We start from the raw sequence: 19,463 nt of genomic DNA on the forward strand, positions 1-19,463 counted from the left end.
ACTGCACTATTTTCAATCCTGATTCTTCTTTGTATTTTAACTCTCTCTTGTCCCTATTTAGTATGGCTCCTGCTGGACACAGGCAGAGCGGTAGTCTGGTGTATTTATTGATACTGTGTTGTGTTTTTGTCAGTAAATGGAGAACTTTGTATCTGGACCAAAAATGGAGAGGCTGAGGCAAAGATGATTTCTTGCAGATTTATTGCAGCCAAAGTATAAGTCCAAAATTAAACATCCAAAGAACATGGGAACCAGAACCGTGTTATCAGGAGATGAGTGACAAAAACGAATGAAAACATGATATAATGACGACGATCCAGAAAAGACAAAGAGAAGGAGGGGTATATATACAAGAAGGAGGAGACTAAATGGAAAAAGATTGTAGGAACAGGTTTGCAGAGAAAGAACTAGAAAAAAGCTAATTGGAAGGAAGGTGACACTGGGGGCAATGGAGACAAATTGGGAAATATAACTTAAAGATAACTTTAAATAATGAATGACAAAATAAAACTAGAGCAAAGACTAAGGGATGCTAAATATAAGATAAGTAAAAAAACAGGAACAGTAGGACTAAGAAGTACTAAAAAAAAAAGATATAACATTAACATTAAAACCAGAATAACATAAATCCAGGCCTAACTGAAAACCCAAAGTGAAAACTAAACAGAACCAAAAATCCCAGAACGGCAGATCACAAAATTTTTTAGGGTGTACTGTAATACATTTTATTTTTTTATTTATCTTATACATTTCAAATGTATTCAATTTTATTTTAGAGCCTATCAGTAAAGATCGCTGCAATACACAGTACTAAAAACATTAGAAACACAGGGCAGCAACAGTACAAATGCTTTTACAAACTTCCATGTGTAATATAATACCCAAAGCACTCAGTTCTCCCACGTTCTTATGTCTGCACTTGCTACAGTAAATTTAATTAAGAGGAGCTCACTTTTAAAAAAAATGCAGGAAATCCTGTTTCAAAACACCCACCTTCAAAAAAATAAGGCTGATTCAAATCTGTGAGGTATTCTTGCTGCAGCTTGTGCAGAAATAGAAATAGAAACTTGGAGTTCAAAGAAGACACACAAAAGTAAGTGCTTTGCCCATGTGTTAGTTTTTTTAACCTAACGATGGCATTATTTAAGAACTTAAAAAAAGAAAGTATATGAGATCCTAATCTTGTTGTGGACCAAACTGGAGAGTAAAATTTGTTTTAATTTGTTACTAATATACAGTTAAGTCTAAAATTGTCATACTCCTGTCCGTTTTTAATTTTAGTTAACTACTGCCAGGGCTATAAACTAATCAATCTAACTGTATGAGTTTAATTGTTCCATAGTTAAGAACATGTCAATAGATGTTAACATAAGTAAATATTTATATTTTTTGCCTCTTTTTGTCCTACAAAAAATCCATATGTGATATTTTTTCAATAAACTTTTGATTCATCACAGAAAGCATGGCTGGGCGCAGTTTGATTTACTCATGGAGAGTTTAAGCTTGCCAAGTAGTTGTTTTTGATAAACTGTGAAAAGTCTAGGTTTAACAGTGATATGTTGTGCTTTATGCTGTGTTAATTTGTCTCAAGTGTCAGAAAGCAAGAAACTTTGTTAAATGGCTAAACAACATAACTTCACTGGCCATTTTTTTAGCAAGTACAATTTTATTAAAGAAAAAAGATGAAGAGGAAAGCAGGGCTTGCACCCTTACCTAGTGTATCTAAACTATTCATCAGCCTTTGTGTTGTGCAATCACAACAAAATCCCTACTTTTTTTGGCCAGGTGTACATATACATGTAGGCCAGGTGTCAAAATAAATAGAAATGTAATATGAAATGTTTGTTTTCCCCATTCAGGGGATTTAATAAGACAGATTATTCTCTATACTTTTCAGATAAGATCAGGTGTTGTGTAACATCTTGAGCCCAAGCACGGAATGCTTTTGCAATGAAAGTTGTTTTAGGAACTACTTTTTTCACTATGACTTTAAGTCTTACAACATTCGAAGTGCATTCAGTGTTTCTCACTCATTCTGCAAAACATGAATATATAAATAAAGCAGGAAATCTCCTTTAGCTATTTAATTATGCATAGTCTTTGCAACCATAGAATGTGCTGTGTTTCATTTAGCCCTCTATTGTTTGTAAACCTACCGTACTAAATAGTCCGAATTTGGGAGTTAACTGCACCTACATGTTTTATGTGACATGCACACTTGAGGGACCTAGTAGTTAGGGTATAGAGCTATGAATTCTGAGGTTCTGTGTGTGAGACCCACTCCCAGAGACTGCCACTCTGGGTCTCTGAGCAAGACCCTTAACCCCACACTGTTCCCCGGGCGCCCCACGATGTCAGCCCACCGCTCCCCAAGGGGATGGGTTATGTGCAGAGGTAAATTATCCAGTGTGAGAGCAATAAAGTTCAATCACACCGCTACTGAAAAGACTGCTTTTGTAGATCGAGATGACTGCTAAAATAATTCAGCTATGTGCAGTTATGGCATAATATCAGAAAGAAAATCAGATAGAAGATGCATCCTGTATCATTATAATTTAGTGTGTAACAGCAATCAGATGGAAAAGTAACACGGTATTGATGTAACATCCAGGAAAAAAATGCTTTCATAAAATGTATTTAGGAAATATTGAGTAGTTATGTCAGGTCTAAGCACCTAAAACATCATACATACATACATACATACATACATACATACATACATACATACATACATACATACATACATACATACATACATACATACATACATACATACATACATACATACATACATACATACATACATACATACATACATACATACATACATACATACATACATACATACAGGGAAAGGAAGAAGGCGCAGAGACAATTAATTTAGTTTTACCTGTGAGGAGAGTAGGAAGAGACTGCAGTGTTTACAAATCTCAGCTTTCTCCTCGCTATTTAGTAAAGTTAGAGGGGGGTCCCTAATTACACAAGCTGAGGTTGCGATAAAGGAATAGGAAACAAGAAATACTATTCAATTTGCAGCCTCAGTGAACAGGTTAATTTGCATTCAAAAGTCTTGCGGTCAAATGGTCCGAGAATCTCCTGGTTTCGATAAGCTTGAGCAATACTTCCAGAGAGTTTACCTATACTGCTTTTGCAACACCTCTCTTGAACAGTAATATGTCACACATTTTACATCATAAGAACAAACATTAAGTATCTTATACATAATTATTCCAACAAGTTATTACAGTAAGAATTGAGTAAGGAGTTGCTGGTACAACCCCTTTTAAGGAGTATTTAGTATGACTTTTGATCTGAGAAAAATAAAGCTGATCTATAAATGCCTAAGAGGTTGTGGAGATATAAGTGTGCAGATAAAGTTAAGAAGACCAAGGATTCCAGCAGATTGCTTGGCCACTTCTGTGACATGGTAGAGTGATGTCATGAAATGGACGGCGCTCACAAAAGGAGGGGTGGCCTCTCATTGTAGGCAATTCTCTTCAGTATTTGGGTTGGAAGAAAATTTTTTTTTACCGGTAATATCAAATGAACAAACTCCATGAAGCCAAAGGCAACATTTAATGATGTATTTGCCTATGGTGACTTTGAAAGGATTACAACCTATTATAAGCTTTAGAATATGGCAAATGTTAACCCTTTAATAGGCCTGCAGGAGTATGTCTCTGAATATGTATTTTTAGATGGTTTTACTTGACAATTTCTTGTACATTTTCCTGACAACTCTCTGAAGTGTTAAAACTAGTTTGAAAGTTAGAGAGCAGCAAATGTGGATATTCAGGTATGGAAGGATTGAGCTTGCCTGAACCTTTCTTAAAGCGTTTTCACAGAATTCTCATTCTCAAATTCCTTTTAACAATTTACGCTCTTTCATTTGAAATTTTGTATATTGGAGGGCTTGCTTAGATACACAATGAGTAAGAAAAAAAGCCACCATGTTCATAGCTCTAATAATCTTGCCAGCATCTGCCAGCTATAAATACACCAGCCGAGAACTAAACGCTTTTAAGGCAACACTCCTCCTATCTAACCTCTCTTTTATTCTCTTCTCATATCTCATCTGCACCAGATGTTTTTCACTGATGTTACACAATCTTCATCTTCATCTTTCTCTGTGGCTGCATCTGTTTCAGCATCTTCATACTGATTTCCAGTTTTTTAATATCTTTTTTCTAATCTGCTTGCAGATTGCTGTCAGGCCTTTATATGACTGCATTATCCCAGCCATGTCTCCTTTTTTAATGCTCAGATCATGTGCAAAATTAAATGTTAGATCCAAAATTTGGTCATTGGTATATACAGCACCCTTCAAAATATGTGGTAACCCTGGTAAATATTTGCAAACGTCTTAAAATAGATCAAATTTAGTTATAGAAGCATAATCTGTCACTGGGAATTTTATAAACCTTGTGTGAAATATTTTTTATAGTGGATACTGAAATCTGGAGCATGAGGAACAAGGTTGATAATTTTTTTAGCTGGAAGACGAAATAATTATCAGTTTTCAGGTAAAACAAACCAGATGTTCTGTTCAAATTATGCTCCTATTGCCATGTCTTCATATCTTCTATACTATTCTTGGAATATATGTTGCCTCACTTTCAATTTTTCTTTTTTTTTTTGTACGTTGTAACCAGCTGAAGCATCTATTACTGAACAATTAGTCTTGTGTACCAACTTGCAATAACAGAAAAATGGAGGCAGGCCTTGTAAACAAGCAGCGAGGATGTAAAATGTTTATAATCTTAGCGCTAAAGTCACTGTGAAGGTTGTTTTTTGAGTCATCACCCAGGGTTGTTTTTCACAGTTCCAGTTTTAGAAAACTTTAGAAGGATTTCTCTGGCAGATGATGTAAAGTTTAAGCATACTGCTTTTTTTTTTTTTTTTTTTTTTTTTTTTTTTTTTTTTTTTTTACTTATGAGGATTAATAATATTCTGCCAAACAATTGTCTTTCTGCTTTGAGGACTGGCTAAGATAGATACACATTAGTTTTAGTTATAAATACAACAGGGAAATAATAGATCATGAATTCCTGATTGGAAACCTCAGTAGCTCTGATCAAAGGAAATAATTAAGTAAAAACTTTGTAATTGCTTCACAAGTTAATTGCTTATGCAGCACCAGTGATTCTATAAATATTTTAAATTCTGTTAATGTTCCCACTTAAAGGTATAGAGGAGGATTTTCGTGAATTTAAATGACCTGCCCTCTTCACTTAAAAAAAAAATGCACATGCACAACCCTTTGCCCGCTACCAATAGGGAACGGCTATTAAACACGCGTTAGAGCATATCTCCTCATGCACGCTTTGTTTAAAAGTTGCTGTTTGCATAGCTCATACAAGCTTACTTTCCAAAAGAAGATTTGCAATTTTGATTTGCAACATTATGTCAGACTCACCGACGGCAAGTGAAAATGGGGATGAGCATGCAGGACGGCTATACGTAAACATATCACCAGAATAATTGACAATTTGGAAGACCACTATTTTATGATCCACTCGGAAAAAGAACATCCTCCACTATACCTTTATCTATAAACTGAGTCCAAAAAGTTTAGCCTGATTAGATGGAGATTAGTGGAGAAATTGGATTAAAAAAAGAGTTTATATATCATTTGGATATCAATGACATTGTGGATATTAGAACCACCATTTTTTATAATCAGGCCAAAAAATATCTGCATGATCTTATTGCAACAAAGATTAATACAGAGATGAGGAAGATAACAGTATTGGGAGGGAATAGCTGATTAGAAAGTAGAAGCTGACTGAGGTTTAATCCTGGTCTGTGTTTATTCTCTGAATTTTCTCTCTCTAATATTCTATCTGAATTAGAACTACCTTTGTGATAATCCCATGCTGCCATGGCCTACATTATTTCAAAGCCTGTGTGTGTGTTTGTGTCTGATTCCAGGAGTGTAAAAGACTCACACAACTTGAATGGATGGTGATGATTTGGTTAATCAAAATTGATATCAGGTAGGATAAAATCTAATCTCCCAGAGAGCAGCTCAGATGCTTGCTTACTCAGATTTGAAGTGATCCTAGAAAACTCAACCTGATACATTCATGATCCTACATCATCGCCCCACTGCTGTTCATGTCCTCAGTACAATTCTGCTCTCTGGTGGTTTGGGGCAGCAGTGGTTAAATGTTGCCTTGCAGCCAGAATATTTTAAACACTCGATTGGAGTGGAATTTGCATGCTCTCACAGTGGATGTGTGGATATATCTCTTTGGGAACTGTTGCTTCGTGCCACAGTGAATGTGATTGGTTTAATGGCCCTTAGGTTGGATAGAAAGATAGAGAGATCAGATGAAATTTACAATTCTTTACCGTGTAAAATTTAAGAAAGAAATGTGTTTCTGACCCCCTTTCTTGATCTCTAATACATAATATAAATGAATAAGTATTAAGTGTGTGTATTATCTCCTCCAAGGAGGTTACTTTTTTGGGAGAGTTTGTCTGTCCGTATACAGGATTGAAAAGTTAATGGATCAATGGATTAGTTAATGGATTAGCATCAGAGGTGTTACTCATGCCAAGGAACAATCCATTATATTTTGGTGATGATCTAGATCATAATCTGGATACAGGATTTTTTCAAAAATTCTCTAACATTGTGAATTAGGGATTTTTGGCTGAACAAGCACTTTCTCACTAAACCAGAAGGTAGCCGCGGTGACTATTGACAGCCTCAGCAGTCTAGATGTATTTTACGTAAAACAAAAACACAAGAAAAGAGAATGTTGTTAGTTTGTTGGATGTTTCCCAGCTTTCACACACCTGTTATCAGTTGATAGCAGATTATCAGGCTTTGCTGAACTGCAATCATCTGAATCAGGTGTGCTGAAGCTTAGAAATATCCAAAACATGTAGAGCAGGGCGCCTTGAAGACCAGGGTTGAAAAACACTGCCTTAGGTTTAACCCTGACTTCTAGTACCACAAAGCTGGATTCATTCTTATTGAGGCTAGTTACCATGGCCTGAACAACAAACCTGCTGCGCGACAGGCTATCCTTCAGGATTGATCTGAATCACTTCCTGAAATCAATCCAGAATCTGAAACGGTGTTTAAGATTCATTACTCTTCTTAACTCTTTAGATGAAATTAAATAATTCCTGTATTGTAAAAAGGTTTTGTTTTTGTTTTTTGAGGTTCTCATATGTGTTTAAAAATAAGAATAACACTGACTTTATTATATCACTTTAAAACAAAGTGCTAAATGGTAGGTAAGGTAGGTAAAAATTACTGTTTTGTTTTTTAAAAGGTTGGAAGGATAAGACAATGCCAAGTTCAATTTACGAGATATAAGACAGGTGATATTATTAATAAATTAAGTATCTAAATAAAATGATATGAATGAAAATACTGCATACTAATCTGCACCATTTAGGACATAAGTAAATAAGTAAGTTGCTATATAATTATGTAGATTTAGTTTTTTTTTGTTTATAATAAAAGAACAATAAAGCCAATTAGTTGTAGAACTTAATTTTTTTTTTTTTAATGGAGAGGGTTTAGGTGGCTATAAAACAGCTAACATCTCAGTATACATTTAAAGCATACTTAAGTCCTGTCAGCCAATTGGCGTCATCTATGCTTATTGATGAACAATCGCATTTTACTGTCAATCTCTTATCTGCATGGCACAACCCCTTGACGTACTTATTTCCTTTTCTACAGTGCACTTTGGACAAAGAGCTTAGAGTGCAGAAAACCCCAGTTTCCTTGTAATAATTCTCATAAAAATGCCTGTGTAAATTCCCAGTCAGCCGTGTCATGACAACCAATAAACAGGCTTAAATAATCTCTCTTTAGTATGCAAAGCCAGGGCAAGGAAGAACTACTTTTACTAGAATTTTTTATGAAACAGTTAATGTTATCTTGATTTTTGTAATTAGATGAGATTAAAAAATAACTCCTTCCTTCCTTCCTTCCTTCCTTCCTTCCTTCCTTCCTTCCTTCCTTCCTTCCTTCCTTCCTTCCTTCCTTCCTTCCTTCCTTCCTTCCTTCCTTCCTTCCTTCCTTCCTTCCTTCCTTCCTTCCTTCCTTCCTTCCTTCCTTCCTTCCTTCTACTTAAACGACTCAAAGAATAAGAAGTAAAAAATGCACCAATGATTCAGCCTTCTAATGTCCTTGAAACGTGTCAACAACACGCCCTATGTTTAAGCTTGTGCAATAAAGAAGCTTTTATTTACAGCAGAGCGATTTTATCTACAGGTAAAAAAATGTTGCAATCTGTATTTATGTTACAATAAACTGCTTTTTTTTCTAAAGGTGTGACAGATATTTTGTGGTAATCTAATCTTTTTAGTAGAAAAACCTCCACTAAAATCTAACTGCATTTGTTAAGGTGTGTGCGACACTCCACCCCGTTATAACAAGGCACTGAATATATAAAGCTGTAGAAAGTGGATCTGTGCTTTACTCCTTAGAGTTAGGGGGGAAACTTGAGTTCTTGTTGTTGGAAATTATCCAGGTATGAGCAACATTTTTATTGTTACAGTTCTTTTGACTAACTACTTTTTTCCTTTCAATTACAGTAATAAGAAAGTATTTTTTATAAAACAATTTAAAACTCTATTTGTACTCAAAAGTTATTTGTCGAACAGGCAGTAAACTGTGTTTAAGATTCATTACTCATCTTAACTATTTAGATGAAAGGAAATAATTCCTGTGTTATAAAAAGGTTTAGTTTTTGTTTTTTGGGGGGGTTCTCATATGTGTTTAAAAATAAGAATAACACTGACTTCATTATATCACGTTAAAACAAAGTGCTAAATGATACTGTAGGTAAGGGAAAAAATGTAAAAAAAAAAAATACTGTTTTTTTTTTTAAAAGGTTGGATGGATAAGACAATGCCAGAGCATTTAATGCCTTGTAGTTGAGCAGCAAGATCCTAAAATCAGCTTGAACATGACAAGGCAACCAGTGAAGGGTACTTGAGTGTTATGCTCATTTTTCACAGTTTTGGTTAAGATGCGAGCAGCCCAGACAGAAGAGCATCACAATTATCAATATGCAAAGGCACAAGTGCATGGATAATAATCTCTGCATTTTCAAAACTGTATAATTACTTTGGAAAGGCAGCATTTTGTTTATCATTTTATTCAAAGCAATGTTTAGCAGGATATTTGCGACAGTAATACAGGATAAAATTGGTAAAGGACCACATTTGTGTGAGCTTTAAGCAGAAACAGCAATGCAATGTTGATTTTTTTTTTTTTATTTATTACAAAGGTTGTGTGTCTGTCCTTTGTTTCTTATGCTCATAATGTTGTATAACATGAACCATGAACTATTTAGTATTTATGTATATACATCTATTTTCATATTTGTTTTTCCTGTCCCAATCTTCTGCATATTTAAATTTAACTGTTATATGAACTCCTCCAGAACATTTTACTTCCTCTGGATGCAAAACATACTGTACACTAACGTTTTATTTTGAATTATAGATAACAATTAGAATTTTGTTATCTATCTCATTCCAGTCATTATGGTTTCATTGCTGGGTGTAACCTTGCTGGCTTTGACTCTGTCTGCCCCCGCTATGGCCTTTTTTCCCATTGGAGGAGGGGTATCCACTCATGTCAGCATTACTGGGACTGCCCTGCTACAGAAGATTACAGAGACGTGCAAGGCGGTGGCTGAGGCCGCTGGTCATGAGTTCAAACCTACGGTAGGATGGGTGATAAGTTATGTAGGTCAGCCTTCTTCAATTTTATAGCTTGCAATTTTGAAAGTAATAGAGACCCACACACATCCTCACTCCACCTACACACTTACAGATCAAATATTAACATTTGATCTACTCAGTTCTATGTATCATTCACCTGATGTAATGTTCTCAGAATGTAGGACCCAGAATTCGAGGCGAGACAGGCAGTGGGAAAGTTCAAAGCGTTTATTTAGCAAAAACAGGTGCGCGGGGCTGCTCGTCTGCTGCGGGGCGGCTCTCTGCAGAAATGGGAGAATACAGATCAGTGACTGGATATGGAGCTTAACACGACTTGGAGCAAAGTCACTGACCTGATTCAAAGTTCAGTCCGTTTGCTGAGGTTTGACCGCAGGTGCGGCGGGAGACGCCCCCAGAGTTCCTAGAGAGCGAGCAGCAGACGCCGAGCAGCAACAGAGTCCAGAAGGGAAATCCAAGGCCGAAGTAAGACGACAGTTCCAGGATCAGACAGGACAAACAGAGCAGACAGGGGCAAGGCAAAAAACTCTAAATCCTCAGGGCAGAAACTGGTCACTATCAGGGAAACAGGCAGACTACAGATTGCTGGGGAACGTATCTCAAAAACACAAGAATAACCCGGCGCTGATGGGAGGCAAACACACAACTTAAATAGTAGAGGAACCAGGTGGAAATGATCGGCGATAATCAGCCGCAGAACCAATTAGACAGGAAAGCAAGGAGCAAAGGAAAAAACCAAACCATCAGCGCCGAGATCATGACACCTGAATTATCTTGATATCCTGAATTAATGGTGATTCATTTGTAATCTAGACCAGCAGTAATGTGCTTCAAAGGTCAATGCCCTTATAGAATATGCAAATATGCATGTTAATGTTAGTTGCAACAAACTGAAATAAAGAAATATAAATAAGATATACACACACCTTACATTTGCTAATAAAGGAAAATCAAATTCTTATCATGACTGATTGTAGTATAAACACATAGTTGGGGAGATATATCCTGTAACAGACTGTTCTTTTTTCTGCCCTAAAAGTTCAATATAAAATTACAAACCCTAGCAAATGTTTGGAATGGAAAAGGAAAGAAAATGCAAGCACCTCCTAAACACTAGATTTTATTCATCTGGCTCGTTGTGTTGTTTTCATTCAGTCTCTAAAATATTTCTGTTTTTTCTTCCTGTTATGAACTTCAGGGTTCTTCTCCAGGGGAGTTGGTCCAAGCCTGTCTGGGTCCCACGGCACCTGGAGATGTTTCTGGTGCTAAATTCCAATCGGCTCTGCAAGAGATCTACACCCAGAATGGTCTTGTCGACCGAGACTTTGTAAACAGGTAAAGTGGAAAACGTCTATAAAAGAGTGGGATAAAAATAAAGATTTAACCATTACATACAATATTTTGAGTTGCATTTTTCTGCAAATTCTAGTGCTCCACATCACTTCAACTCTGAGGCTTTCTTAGAGGGACGTGGACTAATTACTGAGGGCATGGTTGCCATTAAGGCTAACATTGGCAAGGAGAATTTCAAGGCTGCCAGGGAAACATTGGGGAGAGTCCTGCATACGTTACAGGTGAGACAGGAAAATAAAACTAAAAAAAAAAAACACAAAAGGGACAATTAAAGATAGCATACCTCTGATAACTTCAAATACCGGTATACAAAAGGAATGTGTACAAAAACCTCAAACAAGTATATATATATATATATATATATACATATATATATATACATATATATACATATATATATATATACATATATATACATACATATATATATACATATATATACATACATATATATATACATATATATATACATATATATACATATATATATATATATATATATATATATATATACATATATATACATATATATATATATATATATATATATAGCTGTTAGATCAGGCGATCATGACTTTTTAAGGTACAACAACAAGTTTTCGAAAAAAAATGTTGCCATGTTTTTGTCATATTGTGGGGACGATTTTGGAATATATGCTGCATTTATGGGACTTACAAGTACTTGTAGGGACCAACGACTGCTCCCCATGAGGAAAGGTGGTCTTCTTAAGGTTGGGTGTAGGTTAAGGACGAAGGTGTGAATTGAGGTCAGGTTAGATTTTGGGTTAGGTAAGTGTTGGTAATGGTTAGGGTTAGGGGAAGGTTCTGGGTTAGGCCATAGAAATGAGGCGGAAATGATTGGAAGTTAATGGAATGTCCCCACACGCATAGTGTGACATGACGTGTGCGTGTGTCTTTATATTGATAAATATACAGACTTAAAAGTACTTGTGAGAACCAATCAACTGGTCTCTATGAGGAAAATTTCTTCCCTTGGGTTTGGAACTAGGTTTAGATGTAAGGTGGCAATCAAGTTTAGTTCATGGTTAAAGATATCTTGGTAATGGTTCAAGTCTGCGTTATGCCATACAAATGAATGGAAGTTAATGAAAAGGCCTCATAAAAGATGGTAACACAACATTTGTATATTTGTCGGTAAGTGTAACTTGCTTGAAAAGACGAGTTTAGGTAACCGGACATGAAGTCTTCTAAAAGTTTGCATCCAGTTGCCTAAACTGAACTTTTCAAACTTGACCATGACCTGTCATACTGAGAACTCCATAGATGTGTAACTTGTTACCCATTTTAAATAAAGAAAATAATAATTTTAAAAAGGTAAACAAACATGACGTACCAAACAAGGTCCTAAATAGGCTATTTAGGACCAGATGACGAATAAAGAACTTGTTTGAACTAATCCAGATCTGTCTGCTTTAAATATTGGGTCCAAAGTTTCAAGTTTATGACATAGGGTTGGGAATATACTGGAAATAGTTATGGTAAATTCCAGGGTTAGGCATGAAGTAGCTGGAATTTTGACTTCCTGTTTACCTCATTTTAAGGCAATCAAAAATTTCTGAGTCTGGCCATTCAGCATGCAACTTAAGAGACTCAAAGGGTTGGCTATTAACATCTTAGAGTCTAATATCAAAGTTTTCCTTTTAGACTTCTTGATGAGTTCGTACCTTAGCTATTTAAAGTTGTTTTGGCAGCAAAAGATGGCCATAATACCTGATTATTGCACATAACTGCCATGAGGTACATTCTTCAATTAAAAACATTATTGCTTGTGTTTTCTCATAGAATGATGGGAATCGCTCGCTCATCAGTAGTGTGCTTTGTTATTGACACCACTGGCAGTATGTCAGATGACATTGAAGAAGCTAGGTCAGTTGTTTATGACCTCATTGACAGCAAAAAGGGAACACAGGATGAACCATCTGAATACATACTCGTGCCCTTTAATGACCCAGGTAAAAGCCGTTATATATATTACTATATTTAGAGTTTAATCAAATAGATTATTGGTTATTCTTTATGTTTATCTCAATTTTCCATATATGTTTAGATTTTGGACCAATGATAAGGACAACTGATCCTAATAAAATGAAAACAGAAATCTCAAAGCTCAGAGCACAAGGTGGTGGAGATACCCCAGAGATGTGTCTGTCTGGACTGCAGGTACAGTAACTAATTATGACCATTTTAATTTCAACTGGAAATATTGATGATAACGGCACTGTGAATCCTAACATTAGATTTTTTGCTTTGTAGCTGGCCCTCACAGGAGCTCCTTCCTCATCTAACATCTATGTTTTCACTGATGCAATAGCCAAAGACATTGCTCTCAAAGACACAATTGTTGCTCTCATGAGAAGCACCAAATCTGTGGTAAACATAGAAAAGCTGTGACCAAAGCATAAAAAGTCTTTATAAATTAGGGAAGTTGAGGTTCTAGTTTCACGTATCTGCATGAACTCTTTCTTAGGTTTCATTCTTTATGACTGCGACAGGAAGCAGGAAGCGACGTTCTTTAGCAGCTGCTTCCTTTGAAGACTATAAGGACTTGGCTTTGGCATCTGGAGGCCAGGCAATCAGGGTGTCTAAGTCAGAACTCCCTCAGGCTACAGATATTGTTCTTGACACTTCAACTTCTGCCCTGGTAAGAGCACTTACATGCATTAGACTGCAGGTGAAAGATGTGGTTTGAGGAATCTATGAGATGATTAATCTAAATTTCCATCAGGTAACAGTTCTTCAAAGAGCTAGGATTGCTGGGGGGCAAGAAACGTTCCCCTATTTGCTGGATCAATCCCTGAAAAACATAACTATCTATATCACAGGAACATCCCTAACTTTTACACTGACTAATCCTGCTGGTAACATACAATTTTAAATAGAATTGCAGATAATATTGAAAGAATTCCTGATTTTCTCTGTGAGTAATAATGCTTTCTAATGATGCAATATCTATATTTACAGGGGCTACCCAGAGTAACAGTGAAACTAGTGGTAAACTGGGAACCATCCAGACTGTGGGAAACCTGTGGAGAATCCGTCTAAATGCTGACACACAGTCAGGAACCTGGAAGATTGAAATCAAATCCAGTCAGCCATACACACTCAAAGTCACAGGTCAGATATTTTCTAGTAGGGCAATGTGGGTCTCAGATTGACATAGAATTATGTACTTTTAGTAGATTTGAGAGAACAGTTATGTTCCTCATTTACCTGTTCCACCTGTGTTTCAAACACTGTTAGAATCCCACCCAGGACCTATCAATATGGACTTTGCATGTTCTTGGTTACTATGACTTCCTCTAGTCTGAAACATGCATGTAGATAGTTGCTCTTCAGAAAATGCATTTAGGTAGAGTATGTATGTGTATGCTGCAGTGTTTGCAGCGGGGGCACATATGTTGTTGGTGTGTTCTTAATGGTTTGGTTGTTTAATTCAGGCCAGAGCACAATTACCTTTGTCTATGACTTTGTGGAAAAGTTCACTGGACCTCACTCAGGCTACGCAGTACTCAGTGGGCGACCGCAAGAAGGTATACAGTACAGTTTTACCACCATATTTCTATATTGCACAATATTTCACAATGGTTTTTTATGAAATACATTTGTAAATACATGCACAGTTGAAAAACAAGACTAAAACAACTTTCTTTTCAATACAAAAAATAGGCCAACCTGCCACTCTGATGCTATCAGTAATAGGAAGAAAAGGTCCCTCATCAATCACTGTTGAAGAGGCTGGCTTAATAACATTGTCCAGTTCAGAGGCAGTAACCAATGGTGCAATGACGGACATGGGCAATGGAGACTTCCTGGTCACAGTTGATGCTGTTCCTGAGGGGGAGTTTGTGCTCTTTCTGAAAGGAACAGACAAATTGTCCAACACTAAATTTCAGAGACAGTCAACCACCCAGATGTCTGTCTCCAAAGTCATAATCCAGGTCTGTCCATGTAGTATCTCTTTATATCCTCTAACTACACCTGTTTTAATAATGACATAAATAAAGAGAAAATTTAAATCCAGATTCTGGATCTGCTCTAACCGCTAAATCCCTCAATCACCACATAGAGTGGGAAATATATGGTGGACTATATAGCAAACTCAGTTAACTGACCGTTCATACAGATGATCACTAGTTTTTGCTCCGTTGCTCAACTAACTGCTCCTTCACTGCGTTGTTATCAGTTGCCTCTGTCGGGTAGCAACAACAAATCCCATAATGCTTTGCGTGGAGAGCTCCCTGCGCAAAGCATTCTGGGAAATATTTGCCTCTTCTGAGCCCTTTCTTTTCTTCTCATACACTTAGTAGACACAGGCTCTGTTCGAAAACCTAGGACGGATCCTTAGAAGACCGGATTCGAAGGCCGATTACGTCATAGCGCGGCGCCGAGGTCTGGTCGGATTCCAAGAGTCCTCGTTATGCGGCCTTAAAATGCGTCCTTCTTTTTGCTCGATTTGAAGGACGGGTCCGATGTATCCTCAGTATTCTTGGATATCCCAGGATTCATTGCGAGACCAAGCAAGCTGTGATCAGAGGAAAGGTTACTTGGCGCCGAACAGTGGTGAAAATTGGAAGTTCAGTTTAATATAATACAACTCTGTGAATAGTTCCGTCTGAAATGAATGAAAATAGTTGTTTTAATGGTTACTGAGTCATATATGTGGCGGTAATGTTTGGTTTATCTAAAGGTTTTAATCTGTTACTGTGTAAATGGGTTTGGCTGTAATTTAAGGACAGATACTAATATATTTGCAGGGTGGGGACTATAGATCTGATAGTACTTTTATCTTTTTATTGCTATTTTGCACAATATGCTTAACTTTGTATTTTTTGTTGTTGAATATTAGAGATTTTGCAATATATTTTTTGTAAATATATTGTTTAGATTTACTTATATCTTTCTACCCCTTTTATAGAATAGAATAGAAAATCCCTTTATTTTCCCACAATGGGAAAATTTACAGCAGCAGAAAGATTATTGAAAGTGGTCACACAAATGTGGACCTTAGAAAAATGTATAAGAATAACATAATAGGGAAGAGTTAAAATATAAACAATAAAATACTGTAAAGTGTTTTAACAATATAAAACTGGAGAATTAATAACCAATATGCAGCTATGGACATTTTTACAGTAATGGATATTCGAAAATAGCAGCAACATCAGAGATGTGCAGAATGACAGCAGCAGGTTATTTAACTGACTAAGGTTTCTATCATTACATTTGATTTTATTTGTTCCTGCTCCCGGCTGTTGGAACATTTATTCCACTCTGGATTCTTGTGAGTGTAGTCTTTGTTCACCTCACAATAAAAAATAAATAAATAAACAGTTTTGAAAACTTCTGTATTCATTCTTTTCCTGCTTTGTGTGTCAACGTTCACGGTTGCTAAGCAACAGAGCATACGGCGGTAAAACCCGCCAAAGGGTAGACCTGGTCGAATTTACAGCCAAAACTCTTCCGGTCTCCTTATTTTCAAGGACTTCGAAGGATCCAGTCTAGGTAGACCTCGTCCTTGGAGGACCCGTCCTAGGTTTTCGAACAGAGCCACATTTTCTCTTTCGACCCTCAGCCATTTTTAAAGAATCGCAGTGAGAAAGGTGAGCTTAAATGACTGGCTGAAACCATAGCTCACCACAGATAAGTGTGTATGCCGGAAAAATATAGCTGTCGGGACGTGCACATTAATATATCACCAGAATGATTTACAATTAGGAGGAAAACTTATTTTGATGATTCACCCTGAAAATAAAATATCGCCCTCTATTTATTTAACTTTAACCTAAGTGGAAGTTCTGTTGAAATGCTTTAAAGCAGTTATGCTCAGGGCCCAGAAGGGTAATCCCAGGGGTTTCTGAGGATATTTCCATGTCTTTAAAAAAAGAGTTTACATAGGACCACCAAAATGCCAGTTTTTTAAAACTGAAAGAATGTTTCATTGTTTACATAGTGTCATACAAACTTTGAAAAATGTACAGGTGTAAAACAATAAAAATGGTCATCCTTGCCCTTTCCCCATCTTGCTTTTTCAAGGCTGCAGTGGACAGCAGTGCTGAGCCAGGAGAAGCCTTTAAACTTCCCTTCAGTATAATGAGCATGGGTGCTGGGGGTAAATACACCATCAACGCCCGGAATGACAGAGACTTTCCAATGACCTACCCAAACAGGTTGGTAAAAACTATTATAGTTTATTGTCAAATGCTGTTGTAGAATACTTAAACATTAGGTTTAAGGTGGCATCTATGTAAAATATTTACAGTGAGGAAAATAAATACTTGAAAACCCTGCTATTTTGCTATTTCCCCTATCTCAAAATCATGGAGGGTCTGAAATTGTCCTTGTAGGTGCATGTCCATTGTGAGAGAAAACAAAAATCCAGAAAACACAATATATGAATATCTGATTTTTTTTATGTTTATTTGTGTAATACAGCTGCAAATACGTATGTGAACCCCCTTTCTATCAAAGACCGGTTAGATTGCCTTCAAGATGTCCACCTTCACTTCATTTATTATCCTTAATTAGATGCACCTGTTTGAGGTTGTTAGTTGCATAAAGACACCTGTCCACCCAATGCAATCTGTAAGAATCCAACTATGAACAAGGCCAAGACCAAAGAGCTGTCCAAAGACAGAAGAGGCAAAATTGTACACTTCCACAAGGCTGGAGAGTGCTACGGAAAAATTGGCAAGTAACTTGTTGAAAAAGGTGAATATATAATTGAACATTATTAATCTTACAATGGAAAATTTCACTTCAATAGTCTTACTCAGGGAACCAGAGTGCAGGCTGTGGGGATCGAACCTGTACTTGCAACCTTCTCAGAGCACAAGCACACTGCTCTAACCACAAGGCTGACATTTTTAAAGTTTTCTCATCTCCCCCAATTTTTTTCTCATCTCTCAACAGCCTCAGCTTGTCCACTGGCCAGTATGTTAACTCTACACTGACTATTACACCATCTTCCGCCACAGAGTCAGGCACTGATGTCACTCTGACTATTGAAGCCAAGTCTGAGAGTGGTGTTGACTCCAATTATGCTGTTCTGAGGTTGTCTGTTATTACTAAGGTAAAATAATACACTCATTATAATCTGTATGAAAGAACATCAAACAGGTTTTTATTCTGATTTATATTTGCAATGCTGATTAGATGTTTGTGAAGTTGAAAAACTCTATTCCCAATTCTTTTGTAAAGCTTATGTGGTGTTTATCAAACACAATTTAATTGAAATACAAAAATGAAAAAGATTACAAATGAAAAGGCTTGATTGGTGGTTAAAGTATACATACGAAACTTTGTTGAGGAACTTTTCATTTAATGCTAGTCTCTTTTAATTAACACCTACCATCAATTAAAGTGTTATTGGCTCATCTGAACATAGCATTTGTTTTATCTTTTTTGAAAATAAATAAAAAATAAAATTAACAATCTAATTAATAAAAGCAAAAGTAAAATGACGGATTGTAATCATATTATTCTGTATTTTTGCCCAGATCACAGATTTTATTCCACCAAAGTGTGAGATGAGTGTGTTGGCAGATAATTGCCCGAAAGATGTCTTGCAGTGTGGACCTTTCCGATGGGAGCTCTCAGCCAATCTCACTGATGGAAACGGCTCTGGGATAAAGAGTGTTTCCTTGAATCAAGGGAATGGGACCTTTACCCATACTACTCTTGATGCTTCCGTTGTCAATGCGTACTACAACGCCTCATGCTGTTCACAGATCGTAGAGATTGTTGCTGTGGATGAGGTTGGCAATGTGGGCACATGCTACCACTCAATTATTCGTTCAGCTGGTTTTCCTGCAACAACTCTATCAATGCCTGTGTGGCTTTGCTTTTTGGTATCTGTTTTTGTAGTAAGGTTTTGAAGAAGTTTGCAGATTCTCAAAATGGTATCTGATTTGGGAATATATGGACATAAACACGTGGCAGTTTATGTGCCATGCTTTTTAATTTGATTAAAAACTGCTGTATTAACTTAAAGCTGTGTGTCTCCAATTCATTGTTATGTCTGTTTTACATTCACCATTCTTGTTGATCCTGAAACAGCATCCTACCTACTCAATAACAAACTAAATTCGCACTAAAGATTAACACTACACTAAATTAATAAAATATTTGTAAAGTTTTTTTTTAAAGTTCTTTGACCCTGCTTTATAGAGGAATTAATTTTTAGGGCCCCTTTAAGCAAGTTTAAGATTAATCATCAACCTCTTAAAGCAGTGGTTCCCAAAATTACACACTGTAGCTTTAAATGCATCAGCCCTGTAATTTACACAGCATTTCACTTCATGGGTAGTAAATGATCAATTCAAGTTTCAAAGACACACCAAACACTTTAGATGATGATAAATGACATAGTT

General features: G+C 36.4%; 1 protein-coding gene across 1 annotated transcript; it reads left to right on the plus strand.

The window, feature by feature from the left end:
- Positions 1-8,367: 8,367 nt before the first annotated feature.
- On the plus strand, positions 8,368-19,083 carry vwa11 (von Willebrand factor A domain containing 11). Its single transcript, XM_038290583.1, has 16 exons — positions 8,368-8,501; positions 9,518-9,705; positions 10,919-11,055; positions 11,150-11,342; positions 11,622-11,656; positions 12,877-13,046; positions 13,142-13,254; positions 13,348-13,464; positions 13,562-13,735; positions 13,820-13,952; positions 14,056-14,208; positions 14,532-14,624; positions 14,761-15,032; positions 17,128-17,261; positions 18,004-18,163; positions 18,591-19,083. The coding sequence occupies exons 2-16, from the start codon at positions 9,523-9,525 to the stop codon at positions 18,966-18,968; spliced, it is 2,445 nt and encodes an 814-aa protein (XP_038146511.1). The 5' UTR covers positions 8,368-8,501; positions 9,518-9,522; the 3' UTR covers positions 18,969-19,083.
- Positions 19,084-19,463: the final 380 nt, after the last annotated feature.

The sequence above is a fragment of the Cyprinodon tularosa genome, unplaced genomic scaffold, assembly GCF_016077235.1.
Source record: "Cyprinodon tularosa strain WSP-4 unplaced genomic scaffold, ASM1607723v1 ctg283, whole genome shotgun sequence".
NCBI lineage: Eukaryota > Metazoa > Chordata > Actinopteri > Cyprinodontiformes > Cyprinodontidae > Cyprinodon > Cyprinodon tularosa.

What these genes read in the sequence shown, in the direction of transcription:
- vwa11 (XM_038290583.1), top strand. Translation starts at nt 9,523, where the DNA reads ATGGTTTCATTGCTGGGTGTAACCTTGCTGGCTTTGACTCTGTCTGCC. An exon ending in CGTGCCCTTTAATGACCCAG is followed by an intron (nt 13,047 to 13,141) that starts GTAAAAGCCGTT and finishes ATATATGTTTAG; the next exon opens with ATTTTGGACCAATGATAAGG. An exon ending in TGAGAAGCACCAAATCTGTG is followed by an intron (nt 13,465 to 13,561) that starts GTAAACATAGAA and finishes ACTCTTTCTTAG; the next exon opens with GTTTCATTCTTTATGACTGC.